Source organism: Electrona antarctica (assembly GCF_951216825.1).
Source record: "Electrona antarctica genome assembly, chromosome: 22".
Classification (NCBI taxonomy): Eukaryota; Metazoa; Chordata; class Actinopteri; order Myctophiformes; family Myctophidae; genus Electrona; species Electrona antarctica.
In genome coordinates this window covers 22,171,303-22,191,134 of record NC_136805.1, presented here as the reverse complement: position 1 = coordinate 22,191,134, position 19,832 = coordinate 22,171,303, and the positions used below count along the sequence as shown (strand labels likewise).

Sequence of the window (19,832 nt, the reverse complement as noted above, 5' to 3'; positions counted from 1 at the left end):
GCCAAGCAGCCATGCAATGGCAATTCTGTTTAGCACCTCAACATTTCCAGTCTGCACAGATGTCTTTTGGAGTCTTACAATTGTTTTAATGGCAGTAAACCTAAAGCTGTGCATAATGAGGGGTTGGGGTTCAAGCTAAACCCAAAACTACTGCAAACTCAAAAGTGAACTGTAAGGAAAAAGGTATATGGCAATTGTCTTCCTGTTAGGTCTGCATGCTTTCAAGTCAGCACGTACAACGGAAGGTAAAAACCAAACCTCAGACTCTCGTACCGTATATGCAGATTCCTTCGGATGCTTAAATGCTGGCCGTGTCAACCCATCTAATGCTAAAAACCAATAAGTGTCAAAACAATGTCAATAAAAATAAAGTTTCAAACTGAATCACCCAGTAACAATTGTAACTGGGTGTTACTACATGTCTACTAACTACACTACACATCAAATTGATAACAAAGACATAGCACAAGGCATAAAATAAAAATAAATAAAATAAAGGCACACCAACAAAACAAAAAATATATAAATGACAGAAACACTTTCATAATGAAGAGGTGACGTAAAGGTTTTGTTTCAACAGCATTAATACACTGTGGCCACAAGAGACGGGAAACCTCCAGGACGAACACTGGAATCATGCCTTTTTCAGGGTGTGGATATTAGAAAAGGTGAACTCAAGTCAGGAATTATGAGAACATTACAATGCATTACTTGCTGTAGCTCAAGACCAAGACCCATCAGTTTGTAAACCTACTAGCTCGGTTCGTTGTATGAAATTCAGTGATGTTGCAGAAAATAAGTTTTAAAATTCAGTGGATTAAAGAACTCACTCACCATATATTTGCAATCAACCGTCAGTGGATGAGACGATGTCTGAGCAAGAGCTGTATCTAATAAGACCACACTGCAGCTCAGAAACAAAAAACTGCACACAAACTACAAGTGTAGATAACAGGAAGAACTCTGGCACTGAGGCTTTGAAACAGAAAATGGAACGTGATCTACTTACTGCAGTGCAAGTGATCAGCAGGTACTCGTTACTTGAAGTGTCACAGTTTCGAGCTGCATCTATTTCCTATCTGCTGTTTTTGGCTTCTTGTGTTGTGGAACTTGTGGTTTAGACGTGGGTGTGCAGGTTGTGCACAATCATACTGTAGTGTAGCCTACCAGCACAATGATAAGGAGGGACAGAAGAAAATTAAAACACACTGCAACTTCATTGCACATCTGTGGAGATATTTATTTCAAACTTGCTACATGAATTTGAAAACAGATTTAGCAAAGTGCATCAACTAATCACACAAATGTACCCCTTTTCCTTTCCTTTTTCAAACCCACAAGATAAAACGGTATAAAATGAGCCACTTCATGAACATGATACATGTTTTATATTAGGAAAAAGAGGCAGACAATGAGATTGCATGAGCCATGTTTGCCAGGTAAAAATGTTGTACTATTCAAACAAATGTTTTTGGAAAAGTAAAATCTAAATAAATTAATCACATCAAAACAACTTCTCAGCTAGTCTCTGTATTGGCCACTTTTTTCTTTCTCTTTTCCTTTTGAATGTACTGTATGGCAAAGGTTCATACATTTGGATTAAAGGACCATAACAAAGGACCTTTTGTTTGATTTTCAAGGAACCCATTGGATTCAGTTAAAAAAATACAAAAAATAAAGTAAAATAAAGTAAATTCAACACTGAACTTTATGGAAACTTTTGTCAAAGTTACATTTGGGTTGATTTCTAGTCTATAATAGTCCCTGGAGAAAAGATTGATTTAATAACTAATTAAAATTCAGAGGTGGTTTAAAATCTGATTCAAATCTGATTTGAGGTCTCAGTTTGTTTGTGACCTGTCTGCATTTAGACTTATTTAAACAAATCAGATTCCAATCTGGATGTGGCACAGATCTGATTCAGGCTGGATTTGGCTGCCAGTCTGAACGCGCAGATCAGATCTGGTCACTTGAAAACTGTGTGAATGGTCGGGCCAAAAGATCAGATTTGAGAAAGAAATCAGATTTTAATCAGATTTGACTGTATGTGACTGCAGTCTAAATGAGGCCTAAGTCATGGCTTGCGACCATCAGCACATGAGGAAACTGCAGGCGGAAATAGAATTTCTACAACATGCAGTTCAACTTCTTGCATTTGCAGCAGCCCCTATGGTCAGACGTTAAAGTGCTTTTGGAGGTGCACTATGCCACTCAACACTTTGGGGTCGATTGGTTGTTGCGTTCAAATATGGAATTTATCGTGTAAAAGAGGGAAGAAAAGGCCCCTCCTTCTCATTTTGGAAGGCAATTGCAGGTAAACAATATGGAATATCTAAAGCTGCTCATTGTCACATGACACAATCCAAGGGACATTTTTGATTGTACAACCCACTGCACAATTCAAGAGTTATAAGCAAAAACCTAAAGTGGACTGGTATAGCGCCACTATGATGGGGATATGAAAATGTGTAGTGGAGTAACATCCTTGGCAGTCTGCAGAAGATGCTTTTCGGTCCAGCGGTTTGCAAAACCACACACACACGCACGCACACGCACACGCAGATGCACACGCAGACGCACACACACGCACACACACAAACACACACACACACACACACGAAAAAAACAATCTCTGTGCCTTCATCCTGGTGGAGATAATTACATGTATGGTTGTGTAAGTATTATGACAAATGCATTAAGGTCCCCCCTGAGAATGCAGACATCATGTACCTAACATGTATTCATATGGCTGCTCTCTGTGCTTTACTGAGGCATCAGCTGACACTGTTGACGGTCCACAGTAAAATCCTCATGTTCATTTATCCGTAAGTCTGAGAGAGTACAAATACAGCCTAATGGTCCCGTAAGGGTTGGGCAAAGGCGTAAAGGCACAGTAGTGGTTCATAATAAGCCACTAATGCACTAAGCCACTTGTAATATAAAATGGAGAAGAAAATGAAGTAGCACATACATACATACAGATATCATACACATGATCCATTGAAATAACTACTCCTGATATAATGCCAATTAAGGAGTTAATCGTCCTTTTATGCCAGTCTTTTCTTTCCACATTCCTTTCCAAAACATTTCAATGAAGAAAGTGTAAACAGTTTGCTTTAAGCCAAGCACACAGAAGTGGTTACAGACATTCATCACAAGATAACTAAACACATTCACATACAAACATAACAATAATAATCAAGCTCTCTTAGTGATTATAATCTAAAACTCGATGGTGTTACACAAAGATCATTAAAAAAAATAAAAGGTCAGCAAGTAAACCCCTTTGAAGAGGGTGAACAGGCTGGGATGAAGAGGTATCATCAGTGCAATACGGATCTGACAGCTTGAGGAACAACAGCTGGACAAAGACTAAAGCCTGACTTGCGATGTGTCACTCAACAAAAACATTGTCTTTTCACGTGACACTGTGGCACTGGCACATCTTTCAGTTGGACAATTTCTTTTAAGACATGAAGCAAAAATCAGGCCTTATGCCTGCATAAAAACAGGCAACACTGTGTTTTGAATTAAAAGTGATTCTCTACAGTGACATAAAAATGACATGATATAAAATGTTATTTTTGCAATACAAATATTCTGTGTAGATGAATCAAGAATTCAAAAATAAATCCCTTGGACATTCCCTTCCCTTTATAAGTAGCATTTCATGTAGCCTGCAATTTCCATACAGACCTATAGGTCCACTTTTGTCAATTACAAAAAATATACATTTACCTGTATAATTTAGCATTTTCAATTCTCCTCTGCAAGGTCTGAAACATTATACTAGGTAGCGTGAAACATGATGTGCCATATACTGTACTGTACATGACACTGGCTCACGCCATAACAGTGTTAACCCCAAGGAGCCATCGCATCCCTGCAGTTAAGGCACTCAATCAGTTCCGCACACCGTTAAAATTGACATGACCTACTGTACCACGATCGCGCCTGCAGGTTGCTCACTCACTCAAAAGCACTTTACGCACAAACACAGTTGGATTATAGTTCTGAGAGTCCCTCTGCATGCTCGTTCAGCTCCATGGAGTAATAGTCCAGAGGACGCCTAGGGAGGGGAAATACATTTATGAATGAAACCCCCATGGCACACAACCTTGGGAACATGTAAGCATTAGTACACACTACACAGTAAGATCCACACTGTTAATTTAACTCCAGGAGTGCACAAATGTAACCAAATAGAGGTTACATTTGTAAGCTCGCTGTGTTAAAAATGTATACATTTACATTGAAGAATTGTCTGTGTGGTAATTCCCATCTCTCATCCAACAATCGAAGGTTAACTGGTAGAATCTGACGTTTTAACCCATTAGCTAGGGCAGTATTATGCGTGTCCTAAGTACCAGGTCTTATGACCTGGAGGCGTGGTCAATGCTGTTTGGCCACTCAGAATAGCCAAATGGCATTGATCACGCCTCCAGGTCTTAAGTTAAGTAATAAGACCTGGTACTTAAGACACGCATAATACTGTAAGGACGGAAACCCGTTTTGGGGGTTTTACCTTTCTAGACCCATTTTTGGGTAGTTGTTGTACAACATATAACAACATATATTATTATTATTTTTTGTAATTGTTGACTAAATATTTTTTTCAGAAAACTTCAGGTCAGGATTTAGAAGGGTTTTTATAATCGACCTCAGGTCTAAATGGGGTTAAACTAAACTGAAACTTCTTTTAAAACACTGATCAAATTGTAAAGATGTTGTACAGCTGAGCACTCACAGTTGACATGTTTTAGGAAAGATTAACAGAGGTCAGCACAGCAGTGTACAAACTTTGCAAACGGGAAAATCTCAATACTAACTGAGAAAGCAGACATTTCAAGCAAGGTATGCATAATTATATTATTTTGTGACAGACATAAATATAAACATACTGTAGCCTACAAATACAGCTGTTACAGGAGTTATGGAAAGACAGAGGGTGCAAGAAAAGGCAGGGCCGTTGGAGAGAGAGCTCACCTCTTCTTATAAAGATATGTGAAAAGAGCAGCTCCTAATCCCAAGAGTAGCAGCACCCCTGCTATGAGGCCTATCTGCAGGCCCAAGGCAGACCCTGAGAGAAACAAAGACAATATCGTTGCCGTCGGTCAGAAACCTTGCATCTCTATATCTATTTTACTTAACTTGTTTTATACATTCATGCAATATTTTCCGTACAAAATGGTTGGAAAATATTTCGAAAATTGCAGATCCGCAAGATCACAACGTGGGGCATACAATTGTACAGACTCTTGGAATAGACCTGGAATCAATGAGTACAACTTGAGTCAGCTCCAAGTGATTACAGGCCTACATGCACTAACTTACAGCATCCTTTCAGATCGTTCTTTGTTTACTTTCAGAGATGGATTTCATGTCATTCACAGTACAAAAACAGCTTTGGTTAAGCTTCTTAATGATGTCAGAATAAATAAATAAAATAAAGTAGATTTTCAAGACAATGGTTTTAAACTGATTTACAGTAGCATCCCCCTTACCTCCATGAGTGTGAATTCTCCCACACAGAAAGATTTTCTTGATTACTGTAATTTACAGTACTGCTCTCATGACTAACAGCCAACAGGTCAGCTTCTACAGAATGTTGCTGCAAGAGTTGACTAAAGCCAGAACATAATCATCAAGTTGCCTGTCTGTGGCTGGCAGGTGGGTGGATAATGCCCAAATGTGGACATACCCGACGTCAGTGCAAATCAGCGTTTACTTTTTAGGCAACGGTTTCTGTTGTAAAAAATAGCAGTTTATTATTAAGAACCTTCACTGAAAGTAATGATGAAATAGAAACATGTACAAAGTTTACAGCATTCATAACCGCCACCTTGTGGACAGTGGAGACAGGGGGGAAATTGTAATGGGTAAAGAAAAACTGTTTTTCCAATGTTGACATCATTGACCACCTGCCCACCTGTCTGGTGGGCAGGTGAGTGGATCATGCCTATGGCTGTTTCTCATTTTGACTTGGAGAAGTCTCACAACTGAAAGCTATAGATGCTCACAGAGCTTCCGGGCAGGAACACATTGAATATCTGGTGTATGCCTTGGTGAGTTCTTTGAGGGATAGACCATCTTGTATAACGGGGCTCATCGGAATTTAAACAGGTAAAACAAATCTAATAGAGAAAATCAGTAACAAAGAGTTAATAAAAGAAACAAGATGAAGTGGAGATGAAGCAAACCTGGGCTGATGTGTCGGTGAGGGGGGCTGGGCATTGAGCAGATGTCTCCTTCAGCACCAGAGGGGTGCATGTGGGATGTCTGAAGGATGAGAGCCTTCTGGTGATCTGACAGCGCCTGGATGTTCCCCCGCACACGCAGCCACCCCGATACACAGGAGAAGTTGGCCCCTGGATAGCAAACACAGTTTAGATGTTATAGGAAAATAGAGGGTTGTCCAAATATGGACACCTGGTTTATTCAGACATTTTTATAAGGTGCCACATAAAACAATGGACAACCAACATTTACAAGGATACACTGAAGAAAATGACACTTTTTAATAACATGCAAATCACTTGATAGTATGCAAAAGACAAGTATCTGGTCTGGTCTGGTATATCTCTAATAGACCCATTTTTGCTGAGTAATAGATAAGAAGGCAGTGACTTGGTTGGATAGCTAAAGTTCAGTGGACAACTCGTAATGAGACAGTAGTGAGGACAGCTGAGCATGTGGAATTAATTTACTCTGTGTGTGTTGCTTCTGTGCCTTACCCTGAAGATAGAGGGCAGAGATTCCACAATGACACCTCTGCTCCAGATATCCAGCCACCTCCATGACTTTGTTTCCCTGGATCAGACCACTGCAGTCTAAAACAAACAGGGATTGTCAGTATTCATTCAGATAAACACAGGACAGGTCCACTGCTATGTATCCAATTTTAGGGTGAATAATGCTTACACACAATGGGAGGGTTACACCAACATGGATGAAATTAGCATTGGTCAGAGTCAGTCCAAAAGAAAAGTAGGGTCTGCACAGCTTTGGATCATGCTCCAAAGCTCAAAAGTATTTAAAATACTATCTAAGTCTACATAAAGTGCTATCTAAGGGGCCCGTAGCACTAGCCCCTTAGATAGCACTTTATGTAGACTTAGATAGTATTTTAAATATAGCACTTTTTGTAGACTTAGATAGTATTTTAAACAGACTTATAGCATGTTACATAGACAGCACTAGAATTGCATTTTATGTAGTCATAGCACTTTATAGTACACATGTATATAATATAGTATAGTATGTATAGTTTACATAGATACTCCACTGTTACGTTCTTAGCTTACGCATGTTTCATGATAACTACTTTTTATATATGTGATGTATGCCATGCTTTTTGTTATTGCTTAATGTAAATCGCTCTGGATTAAGAGCGTCTGCTAAATGCCTAAATTGTAAATTGTAAAAGGTTTATTTGGGTTATTTTACACCATTGAACAGTCAGTTAACATTTAAAGACACCAGGGTCTCTGGCCCCCAAAGGTTATGCCACTGATTAAAGGTTTAACACCACCACCAGTGCTAAAATATTCATATTAAAAAGAAAATAATAATAATAGTTTTGTTTAATACCATTGTTTCCTAGTCACTGTCTACTGTACATAACCCATTTCTGGATATTGTGGTTGGGCTGTGGAGTGGACACACAACTACTTCTAATAATGTTTTGGTTCATGTGGTCAGTGCAAAAATGACGGGCCCAGAGCAGAACCAACGGATGAAAACCACTTTGTTAAGACTGTGTTTACATAAAATAAGCTTACTTCCTGAGTGCTCTTGCCATTCACTGGAAAGCGGTCCCAGACACAGGTCAATATGACTGGAGAAGGCAGAACTAGGGCAGAGGTTGGTGGAGCGAGCGGTGGGCGAGGAGCTTGTCCAGGAAGAGGGGCTCCTCACTTCACAACATGAACATCGACTGAGTGAGACAGGGCCATCTTCCACTGACCTGCACGCACACGCACACACACACACATTTCCTAATCAAAATTACTGATACATTTTTGCAATCATCAAAGCAAAATATTGATGTCTAAATAGAACCACTAGTTTGTAAGTAACTAAAGAAATTAGTATTACTGTCACTGATGTCTTTATTCCAATTTCCAACCTCACCTGAGAGCTGGAAACACCTGCTGCCCCCTGGTGGCAGAGAGGGTGGAGAGCAGCTGAGGATTCTCACTGAACACCAGTGTATCTCGCAGGCTGGAGTTGGTCAAGGCAGTGCCGGCTCGACACACACTGAACAGGTCATAGCACAGCACTACAGCGCCACGTGCTGGAATTGTGAAGCCCTCAGGGAAAGCCTGGTCTGAGTGTGAGAGAACGAGAAGGAGAGCGAGAGGGGGGTGAAAAGATGAGAGGGATAGAGGGAGCAGGAGAACAGGGAGAAATGAGGACAATGCAGAGGGTGAGGGAGCGGAGAAAGGAAGAAGAATCAAGACAATGTGGAGCAAAGCAGGGCAACTGAAAATGTCTTCATCACATATGCTTACGTTGTGAACATAATTATTTAACATATAAATGTCAAACAATGCACAAGAAGATTTTAGCATTTGTTTCAATATTAACAACACCATAGTTCATCCATAATCCAGGTCTCAGCACCCTCACCTGCCCCAGTTACATTTCCAACAATGTAGAATCCTTCCTGGTCAGTAAATCCAGACAAAGGGAGAGCTATGGTGGTCCAACTGCGCTCTTGGTCAAACACAGTCAGCACCAACCCTCTCAGGACTGTCATGGGTGATCCGTGCAGTTCCACAAAGGCCCTCTGCTGGCTGTGATTTGTCCAGTGGTTACTAGCCACCTCACTGATGACCACGCCTTCAGGGGGTGGAGGTGGACGAGGGCACAAGTTCTCCCTCAGAGGGGTTAGAGGAGCCACCTGCATGAAACATCAACATCAAAGCAGACCCATGGCGGTTTTGTGGAGTGGACTTCCAATTCCACTAACTATACAAGATGCATCGATGGCTTGCTCAAGTGTAAAGCTTTTTAGCCCATTGGCCATGACTCACTGTGTACTGAACTAGGTTACACTATTGGGAATAAACAATGACATGTATTGAAATCGTTACAGTCCATTAAAGATGAATTCTGAGAGTTGAGTAAGTGTGCCGGTTCTCACCGCAAAGGTCGAGAGGTCAGCCGGGTGCAGGCCTCCACAGCGGCTGAGGGCTTCGTCTCCCGGCAGAGCATCAGGGTCCTCCAACAGGGGCAGCTGTCCTGGAGTCAGCGCATCGCTCAGCTCCTGAGCATCTTTATCTGAGCCCCTCAGCCTGTACACCACTGCATCCAGCAGCCCATGGGTGGGAATCCCTGACTGTATAGAAGAAGGTTGACCAAACGGGCTGCGGTAGAGCGCCACAGCATCCGGCCCATTCTGGATGGTGTTGGGCGGCAAGCGGAGCGAGGGAGCTGGTACCAACCTGTCGCTGCCCAGCAGGAAGTAGCCCTTGGCGGTGGTGAAGTGTCCACTGAGGCTGATCTCGCGGTAGTGCTTGTTGTTGTGGGCGCTGAAGAGCAGCAGCCAGATGCCCTGCAGGGAAACGCGGCGGCCTGACGGGTGCCAGAGCTCGATGTACTCGCCGTCCTCAGCTGAGCCAGGCGAGTCTGTGTTCAGCTCGTTGATCAGGAAGTCCCCACGACCCCAAGGAGGGATTTGAGGCGGAGCATCAGTACCCCCTGGTGTCACTAATGCATTGAGAGATAGGTAAAAAAAATAATAAAGTTCTGTCAGTCTCTAATTTATTGGTCAAATGTAATGATAATCCAAATTCTAGTAGTTCATTTATCTTGACAGTTGACACTTATCTTGACACTTCATTCTTCATCAAAGTTGAAGTCAATATTCACAGGATTGTCTAATATTCTGTACCAGTGAAAGAGTGGCTTTTTGAATGTGTGAGAGTGCCAAATGTCAACAAGGACGGCGTACACCTCCTAGTGCCTGTCCAATCTTAAGCTACTGTATCAATGTGGTAAGTTACTTGTGGTAAGTACTGTGTGGCAACAGTACTCTTCAACTGTTCAAATGGAAGTATTGATCTTCATGAATATTTCACCTATAATTACAAAAGGTGCTTCACAAGATCATTGTTGGTGTAACTAAGATTCACTCATAAATTACTACTTCAAGAGTTTAACTTTGGCATTTTCTTGTTGGCGCGTTGTGTTCGTTCATGACCGGAGGTGCTACTGTTTATGACATCATGTACATATCAGCTTTAGCTGTGATTGATCTACTTTTGTCATACATAAAAATAGTCAAATAGACAAACCCTGTTCTACACTGTTTCCAGTCTGACCACAGTGTAAAAACGGACTAAGAGAAGTTTTATAATTGGTTGTGTGCCTGTATGGATGGGTTGTGAGCTTGTACATGTACGTATATACATTGGCTATTTTTGGTGTGCAACACGCTACGCAACCACCATGTATGTTTATTTTATTTGACATGGACAATTGGACATCACAATGCATTGCATTACTTGAGCCAAGTGTTTTAGCACAAGTGCTAATTCTGAACACCTATTCAGAGCAGGCTTTTCTAAACAGAATAATAAAAATCACACCTGTGTTATCATCGTACATCATCATATATCATCTCATTTCAGCCAATCAGAATTTGTGTCCTCACCTTCGTCGTCAATGTTTGTGTTACGCAATGTTTGTGTTTGCACACACACTAAAAGCTGGACATAGGAAAAACAAAGCTATAACCTAAAAACAAATCAAATCGAATCAGGCATACATGTCACTAGTTGTGTTGCACAGCTGGCTTTTGTCTCTGGCATGGAAAATTCAGCATACAAATATTACACTCACCAATGGTGTGAGGGCAAATCTTGGGCCAGGGACACTGGTTGGGTTGGCCTGGGGTTTGTGGGGCTTCCCAGAAGACACCAGGGTCTCTGGGCCAGGTGGCAACGCCACAGCGACTGAGGTAGAAGCCTCCCTCTCTCAAACTGAACACAATAAAAAGGCAAATAAGATGAAGGATAGCACTGGGTTTAATTTATTAATAAACAGTACTAGGAAGGAACCACTTCCTAGGCATTATTTCAGGAAGAAAATTGAGGGTGGCAACAGTGTAAGCCCCATTTAAAAAATAGCTTAAAGGGATAGTGCGATTAAATGTGATCGATATGTGATGCTTGTACAACAGAACATGTTAATTTGGGATTCCCAGGGGAGGGAATCAAGAATAAAAAGCAAATGGGGAAAATAACAAAAAACCTAGCGACTAGGAGAGAGCTGGGTTTGTAAGCAAGACTGCAAAATGCACGAATGTGAATTGTACATAACATGGAGTTGGAACAACAGATGTTCAGGAGGTGGAGAAACACACATTGAACCTGCCCTTCACGCCACTCTCCGCCCTCCACGCCAATCTACCTGTCCCTATTTATACCTACCCAGTATCACCCAGGCCAGAATCCTCCACGTCTTGCCCGCCTCGCTGAGTCGCACACTAGCCACTTTCCTACAGGCTTCTCACATCCCCCTTTCACCTCCATAGTAGCTCCTTTCCCTGCTCCCCTCAAAGGTGCTTATCGGCACTAGAAATGCTACATTCACTTTGCTAAAGTGGAACAAACGATTAAAACAAAACTCTCTTCTCTCCTACTTTCTCCCCCTCTCCCAGGTTCCTGCTGGGGGGTGACCGTCCATACGCGCCGTAAGACGAACGCCATACGACCTCCTCCCCAAAGACCTCAGGGTCGGCGACCCCCCCTGGAACCTACACACCCGATTTCACTCATTCTTTCATTCTTTCATTTCTTTACTGTCATTAAATCCCTTAAACCTTCCCAATGGTGTGTTTCTTCCGACTAGTGAAACACATCTTCTGTTTATGGCCCTGCCTGTGAACACCCCTAATGCCTTTTCTGATTATTCACCCCATGGAGACTTGAATTCATGGATATTGTTTTGTTTTTGTCACATTCCTAAGCCAATAATTTGAGGAGACTCTTTGTGTCTCCATAGGGAACAAAGAAGGCTCTTTGTGTCTCCTCTGCGGTAGAGTGGCCACTTGGGAACCCAACCCAGAGTTAGTGTCGAAGTGTCCTTAAGCAAGACGTTAAACACCTAATTGCTCCCATTGAGCAGGTAGGTGCCTTGCATGGTTTCTTCCGCCATCGGTGTATGAAACTATGAATGTGCATGTGAATGGGTGAATGTAATGCACAATCTCACCCCTGCCCACTTTGACAGGCTGGAATGGCTTAGGGTCGACGACAGAGTACAGCATTTTGCAATGGGTCTGGTCCACAAGATTCGATACACCACCAAGATACCTGTGTACCTGTCTAGATACTTCCTTAATGTTAACGAAGTCCACACCCACAACACCAGAGGGTGTACAACCAAGATTCGGCACAAACAAGGGACTAAATTATTTTCGCTCCTATGCCACCAAAATGTGGAACGCCCTACCAACAGTCATTAAGACATGCAAATCCTTTGACTCCTTCAAAACCGCTCTCAAAGGGCACCTACGGACGGCTGCAATTCGAAACTGGCCCCCGTAAAATCTGAATCCACCCCCGCCGCCCACCCTTTTTTCCCCTCACTGTATGTTTCTTTTCCCTTTTTACCTCCTTTATGATGAATTCCTGTTCTGTTCTTTGACTACCGGTATATAGAAGTGTCTATTTGTAAGTCTCTAAATGTTTTGATGAATTGAACAAGGTGGACCCTCTTGTAAACAAGTGTAATGCTTAATTGGGTCGTGCACTCACAGTTAACAGTCTTTGTATTGAGTTTGTGCTTGAAATGTACTGTAATTCTGCAAACTGTTAATATTTCAATCAATCAATCAATCAATCAATGTAAAGCGCCTTGGATAAAGGCACTATATAAATGCACCATTTATAATTTACCATAAGAAACCACTGCTGGTCATCAAACTATTGGCTTAGGAATGCGACGAGAAAAGAAAATCCATGATTTCAAGTCTCCATGGGGTGAGTCATCAATAGAAAATAAGTATTTTTTATTATTGAACTATTCCTTTAAAAAGCCAATCTACAGGCTCACAACTGCAAAGTGACGCATTGTGAGCTTGTATTTCACAATTTCTTTAAATGAAAAGAATAATAATATTTTTTATATGTTCGCCTATAATTACATGCCCAAAATAGGGGGGAAAACAAATGAATGTATGGTTGTATGTGTGCCACATGTAGATGGACGGGCGTGCATTGAGATGCACTCAACGTCAGTCTAAAGTAACACTGATTAATCTTTAAGAAAAATGTTCAGAGCTGGAGAAAATATGCATAATATAACTGTTTGTCTGTTTGAGGTTAAATATGAACACTAGTGGGTGGGTGGCAATTACCATCCCCTGGGGATCCCAAAACGATACCCTGTTAGTTGACTGATGTTATAGTATTGTATTATTACTATTATAGTGTTACTATATTATAGTGTTTATTAGTGTTTATTACTATTATATTATAGTGTTAAATATATTGATTAAAGACTGCAATACATGCATGCAATACAACTAACGCATGCAATACAACTAACTTCTTAAAGGAAATACCATTAGAACCACAGGATGAAGATAAGAGATTTATCTTACTTTGTGCTTAGCTGGTATGCTTGTCTCCCTGGGATGAGTGTCTCTACGAGGTTGACGCTCGGCTGGTCTGCTGGCCCAGCGAACACAAAGGCGTCTAGAGGCTCTGTCTGGCTCAGTGAACTGCCAAGTGGGAAATCTGCAGCCCTGCCACTGTAAACAGCCACCGCCCCTGATTCATCACCTGAGAAGGGAAGCATTTTCATGTTCACTGACTCACTGGCTCTAATGCAATTATGCAAGTGTACAAAGAAAATAAGTATCCTTAATTTTTACCAGGTAATATGGTTGAACAGGTTCAACAGGTAGTCGGTTGAAGACAAAGTTTATGAAATTCATGATTTACTATTCTTTGACTGACATGACTGCCATGTCACATGACACATGAAAACTCAGGCTTTATTATGTAGAAGTAGAACCCAACATAAACTTCAACTTTTAAGTTATTGTCATTATGCATGGTCTACTCTAATGCAATGGACCTCTATTCTAGCTCTGGTGACCTGGATGGCATAATCCTGGTTTTCAATGTGGCTTTCAGCAGATATGTTCGCTAATGACAGAGAATGCAGTAATTCCCACACTCACCTTTCATGTATTTCTTCTCTATGGTGATGGAGACCATGCCCTTCCTGGAGGTGTCAACATCCACGCTCACACTGACCTGGTCGGTTTTCCCATCCACCACCACCAGCACCAGAGGACCTGCAGCCTGGGCTTCGGTTATCTCCACAAACCCATCAACCTGTCCTCCTCCCAGCTTCACCTCACTGATCAGTGGGGAGGTGGCTGGAGAGGCTGGAGGGGTGCAGTTGTTCCGTTGACCGGGTGAGGGTAAAGCCACCTGGAAGTCCCAGAGATCTCCAGACAGCAGGCACCTCTCCATGGACTCGTCGCCTTCGTAGACTGCCTCGTCCTCAATGAACGCCGGCACTCCGGGGGTCAGCGTCTCTGCCAGGACCTCAGCGCCCGCATAACGCCGGGTCATGTACACAATGGCATCCACCAGCCCAATGGCAGTGGCATTCATCTTCTCTGCGTAGCGAAAGGCGGATGTGTGGTAGAGAACAATGGCATCCGGGCCATTCTGAACCGTGTTGGGAGGGAGGAGAATGGCCGGTTTGGGCTGCAAGTCCACAGAACCTACCAGGAAGAAGCCTCGGTCGTCCGTGTGCTGACCCTTCAGGTCCAGCACCTTATAGGCGATGTTCCCATTTCCGTTATAGAACACTAGGGTGTAGCCATCCAGTGAGGCTCTTTGGCCACTGGTGTGATACAACTCCACAAACTCAGTGGTGTCAAGTCTGGGGTTGTCTGCATTAACCTCGCTGATGATCAGACAGGGGTCGCCGCAGACCAGTCCCAGTAGGGATATAGACAGACAGACCACCACATGTGACAAGGTAATAGGCAACTCTAAACTGACCACCATTATTCACAACTTTGAACTTCCTCCTTCCAAAGTGACCACCAGATGAGTTAAGCAATAGTAGCCTCTGTGAAAAGAGAAATGAAAGAGCTTTCACAATATGCAGAGAACGATGACCCTTGAAAATTGTTCACCAAAAAATAAAGTAGTTGTAACTGGAGGGAGCAGTGGAAAAGCTTACTTACAAAATATTTCAGTAAGTCAAGCTGACTTACTAAACGTCTTACTGAAATATCGTGTTTAGTTGTATTATAGTTGAATAGTTCTGAGTTCCATATCGTATACAGTAGGCCTAAAAATGGCCAAATAACATGCAGGCTAAATTAACATAGGCTACTACAAGAACAGAATTCCATCTTCCCATCAGAGCCGAAGGCTCTGCTTCCTTCCCATCAATTAGCCTAAACCCCTCGCAAGACTATAAAACGAATCTGTCTGGTCACTTTCCTTTGCATTTTTCTCACATAGCCCAGGGTGCACGTTTTCTGCATGACTCACTAGCTTTGCGAAACATTCGAGGAAAGCACATGAATGTCAAAAACACTTGTACGTCATCCGTTATTCATCACACATTCCATTTCCAACGCTACTACGTATGAATCATTCCAAATAAAATAGGCTGCATACAATAGGTTAAAAGGGATAACATCTTCATAACAGTTTACTTTAGGCTATATGGGAATTGTACAAAAGCTGCAGTCCCTAATTATGTTTTACTACATGTCTTCCAAAAAGACGTGGGCAACGTTATACTTTGCAGTTTGCGCGACAAACACTTGAAAGGAGCCCCATTTTGCAGAACGGGCGTCTCAGATGTAAATGCGAGGGATATCGAGTTAAATTTTGGCCTGGAGTTCTCTTCCATCTTAACCCTCCAGACACCACAACACTTATTCCGGTCACGGCAGGCTAGCATACATCTTTGAGACGAAACGTTTTGTCAATTCACTTTTTTGTCGATGTCGCACAAGACTGCAAAAGCGACGTGACTTACCGTATTTCCGTGGTGTTGTCAGCCAGGTGTTGCTTGCTGCAGTGTCCAACAGTTGAGTAAATCAAGATCTAGTATTCTGGAAGAATATTTGGGAACTTTTGTTGCCAACCTCCGCCGCTCCCAGTCAGAGCTGTGTTTCATTGACAAAGCAGCACTTTCTCCCCCCGCTCCAGCTCCACTGGTGTGTGTGGGCGGTCAGAGGGGGATGATGCTTGGGTATCATTATATCAGGCCATTTAAGTTCAGCTCAGCCGTGCCCTTAGGTTTTGCTTTACAGTTATTCACACACATGGAATCATTTCTACAATTTTACTAATAATTTGTTTGGTCAGCTGAGCTCAGAGCCCTGATTTGTGTATAGACTTCAGATAATTAACAAAGGAATACATAGCAAACCACCAGATCAGAGGGAAAAACTATCAGCATTCGATCAGGATTTCCAAAGTCGAATGCTGATAGTTTTAAATGCTATAGCTTAAGTCATATAGAAAATGTGTTATGAATATGATTATTGTTATAAAGCAATTGCAAATTGTAATGCATTATAAGTATGCTTATGCATTACAGACATGGGATGCAGAAGTGTCACCGAAAGTTAAACTTTCGGTGACACTTCTGCATCCCATGTCTGTAATGCATAAGCAACCAAAATTTACTTCTGTAATACAGAAGTAAATTTTGGTTATGTATTGTGCTTCCCTAGACCCTAGGCAGGCATACTTCCAGGAGGCATGTCTTCATGGAGTCCTAGAGTACCACAGGTCTCTAGCTGCTGATGTCAATCACATTGTTAGACTGTCAATTACCTTGTCAGGCTGTGCCCCCAAGGTAGAGAGAGGGGAGTGGGTAGAGGTTATTTCTTCTTGTTAGTTTTATTTCTGTAGTTAATTAGGTACGTGAGGCTATTTGATTTAATCTAAAGCCCAAATCACACCAATGCAACTACTCACAACTCCTTGCAATATGCAACATTATATCCCCAATGGCAGTTGCAAGGAGTTGCATTTGTGTGGCATACCTTAAAACTGTTTTGTTGCAAGGAGTTGTGACTAGTTGCAACTTGCAAGGAGTTGCAACTGGTTGTGGTTTGGGCTTCATTTGTATCTTGTAAGCAAATATTAGAGCTTTCATCTATTCATCTACCCCTCATCTTACTGTATACGATGGATAGAAGTGTATATTTGTAGGCCTAAATGGAGGACCCTGATGTAAACAAGTCTTAGTGCTTTTCTGGTTTTATCCTCGTAGCAGTTTTTGTATTGATCTGTACTTTTGTTGAAATGTACCCATTATGTATACTGTTAATACAATCAATCAATCAATGCATACTGGATAACTCACCCCGGTGAGTTGTCTTCACTTTGGTATACTATACTATATGACCAAAAACAGCTGTGTCAGAGAGAGGTCACGTCAGGATGAATGTTACCTCAGATGCTGAAACACATCACACACCAGCCTGCTTCTGTCCGTGTCGTGTTATGTTTTCTTGTGTACCCTGTTCTTGGTTTTTGTTATTGTTTTACCCTTCTGTTGTGTTCCTGTGATTTTGTAGTATTGTTTTGTCGAATTCCTGTCTGCCCCTGTAGTTCTGTACCTGCCTTGTCTAACATGTATTGTGATTAGTCTTTGTTTTTCACCTGTGTCCTCTTAGTCCCCCAGCCAATCCCTGTCTTGATTTTGAGTTTTGTTTCACCTGTGCCTAGTTAGTCTGTGTCTATTTATGCTCCCCTGTTTAGTTCAGTTCCTTTGCTAGTTCGTCACTTTATGTCATGAGTGTCCTGCTCCTTGTGTATCTATGTCTATGATTATCGCCTAGTAAGTGTATTCCTGGTATTTGAAGTTCCTTGTATTGACCGTGATCATTGATCATTGTTAGAGAGAGAGAGAGAGAGAGAGAGATGATCAGGCACCTGTGTGACAAAAAGCAGTGATAAGTAACTCCAGGTAATTTAATTGCAGGAAATCAAAGTCTATTGCATTGTTGTCGTTTATAATTGTTTCTTACAGACTTGTTTCATGTCTCTGCTTGCAGTTTAACCACTTGAACCCTACTGTTCCTATACTGATGAACATTCAGCAGAAATAGCAGTACAATCTCACAATCTGTCTCGATGCAAGGCGTTGTGAGCTTGTAGATTGGCTATTTTTGGCAAAGGACCTAGTATGGAGCCCTGGCTGGGGCACCTGGGTTGACTATGTATAAATGGTTTAAGTAAGTTAAAGGTTTGTTGAATGGGACTATGGGAGCGTAGCCTAGTTTAGCTCAACTCTTGGATGTTAATTAGATCAAGCATCAGATCCTCTTAACAGTAAAGAACTTATTCATAGATAGATGGATGGATGGTCTATGGTCTAACTAAACTAAACAAAGTGCCTGGCAAGCCTAGCGGTCCGGGCACCTAGGCTGCTAATCCAGACTGACAGCGTGTCAAGGGTTCGACTCCCGATCCCAATGACCTTTGCTGTGTGTCACTCCCCATCTCTCTCCCCCCCATTTCCTGTCGGCTTACTTTGTCACTATTAATATAGGCAGAGAAGCCCCAAAAATATCTTAAAAAAAGGAACTGATGTATTTATTATTTCTTTCTTTCCCATGTCCGTATATACCTGTGATATTGTGTGGGTGAAATAGGCTCTTTGCTCTCCCTCTCAATATATTGTAGAGTGACACGTTGTCAGCTTGTAGATCACAAGTAGAGATGAAGAATGCCAGCACTCATTGTATGTCCTTTTACATGATTGTATTTACCTCTGAGACTGAAAAACGGACGTTTCGGCCTGTATGGCCTTCCTCAGCTTGTAGATCACCAATACCTGTTGCCAGGTAAATGACATCTGAGAAGAACCATCACTACCCGGTCGAAACAGGTTGGAATTTTTATATAATAACATTTGTTATCACTTTACTTCCTCTCCTCATTTTTTGAGTGCTCGGATCTCCTCTTGCTTTTTAAGTGTAGTCCCTGCTGATCCTAGAACCACCTTTTTAAAAAACATCTATGCTAAACTTTCATTTTTAGACCATTTTAAGATGGATGTCTACTATATTGCTCAGTGGGATGTTTATGCTGCATGTGTGTTGGCTCTCATGTGGCTTTCTAGACTAGACAACTTTGTTTCCATCAATGGTTGTACATCTGAGAAGTTGAAAATGTTGGTAGGGTAACGTTCCCCAGGGTTCTATCTTTGGTCCTTTGTTGTCTTTGATTTCGTATTCATGATTTGGCTATTAACTGTAAAAAGCATCTTCTTATATTTTATTTTCATTTCAATTCATTTCGCTCTTATGCCACCAAAATGTGGAACGCCCTACCAACAGTCATTAAGACATGCGAATCCCTTGACTCCTTCAAAACTGCTCTCAAAGGGCACCTACGGACGGCTGCAATTCGAAACTGGTCCCCGTAAAATCTGAATCCCCTACCCACCCCTTTTCCCCCTCACTGTATATGTTTCTTTTTCCTTTTTACCTCCTCTATGATGATTTCCTGTTTTGACTATTTGTGTATATTCGTACGTCTCTAAATGTTTTGATGAATTGAAAATGGTGGGCCCTATTGTAAACAAGTGTAATGCTTTATGGTGTTGTCCACTCACAGTTAACAGTTTTTGTATTGAGTTGTACTTGAAATGTACTGTAATTCTGCAAACTGTTAATAAATCAATCAATCAATCAATTTGCAGATGACACTAATCAACTAGGTTGGCGGAGGGTGTGTAGAGCCCCAGGATCACATTAGATCATTGACACAGGGGTGAAAAAAGGGTTACAAAATCGTGGGATAAAATGT

At 41.8% G+C, this 19,832-nt stretch overlaps 1 protein-coding gene across 4 annotated transcripts; it reads right to left on the bottom strand.

The window, feature by feature from the left end:
• Positions 1-1,235: 1,235 nt before the first annotated feature.
• LOC306915904 (uncharacterized protein) lies at positions 1,236-17,632 on the bottom strand. 4 transcript variants are annotated; one of them, XM_079493571.1, is made up of 13 exons: positions 17,380-17,632; positions 16,039-16,249; positions 14,204-15,111; positions 13,619-13,799; positions 10,852-10,991; positions 9,152-9,717; positions 8,635-8,908; positions 8,137-8,332; positions 7,785-7,969; positions 6,738-6,833; positions 6,204-6,371; positions 4,990-5,083; positions 1,236-4,072 (listed from the first exon to the last, which is right to left on the bottom strand). In XM_079493571.1, the coding sequence occupies exons 3-13, from the start codon at positions 15,045-15,047 to the stop codon at positions 4,009-4,011; spliced, it is 2,808 nt and encodes a 935-aa protein (XP_079349697.1). In that variant the 5' UTR covers positions 15,048-15,111; positions 16,039-16,249; positions 17,380-17,632; the 3' UTR covers positions 1,236-4,008. The 4 variants fall into 4 exon arrangements, with proteins under 4 accessions (XP_079349697.1, XP_079349696.1, XP_079349699.1 ...); XM_079493570.1 differs by having other exon boundaries at positions 16,039-16,216; XM_079493573.1 differs by having other exon boundaries at positions 16,039-16,114.
• Positions 17,633-19,832: the final 2,200 nt, after the last annotated feature.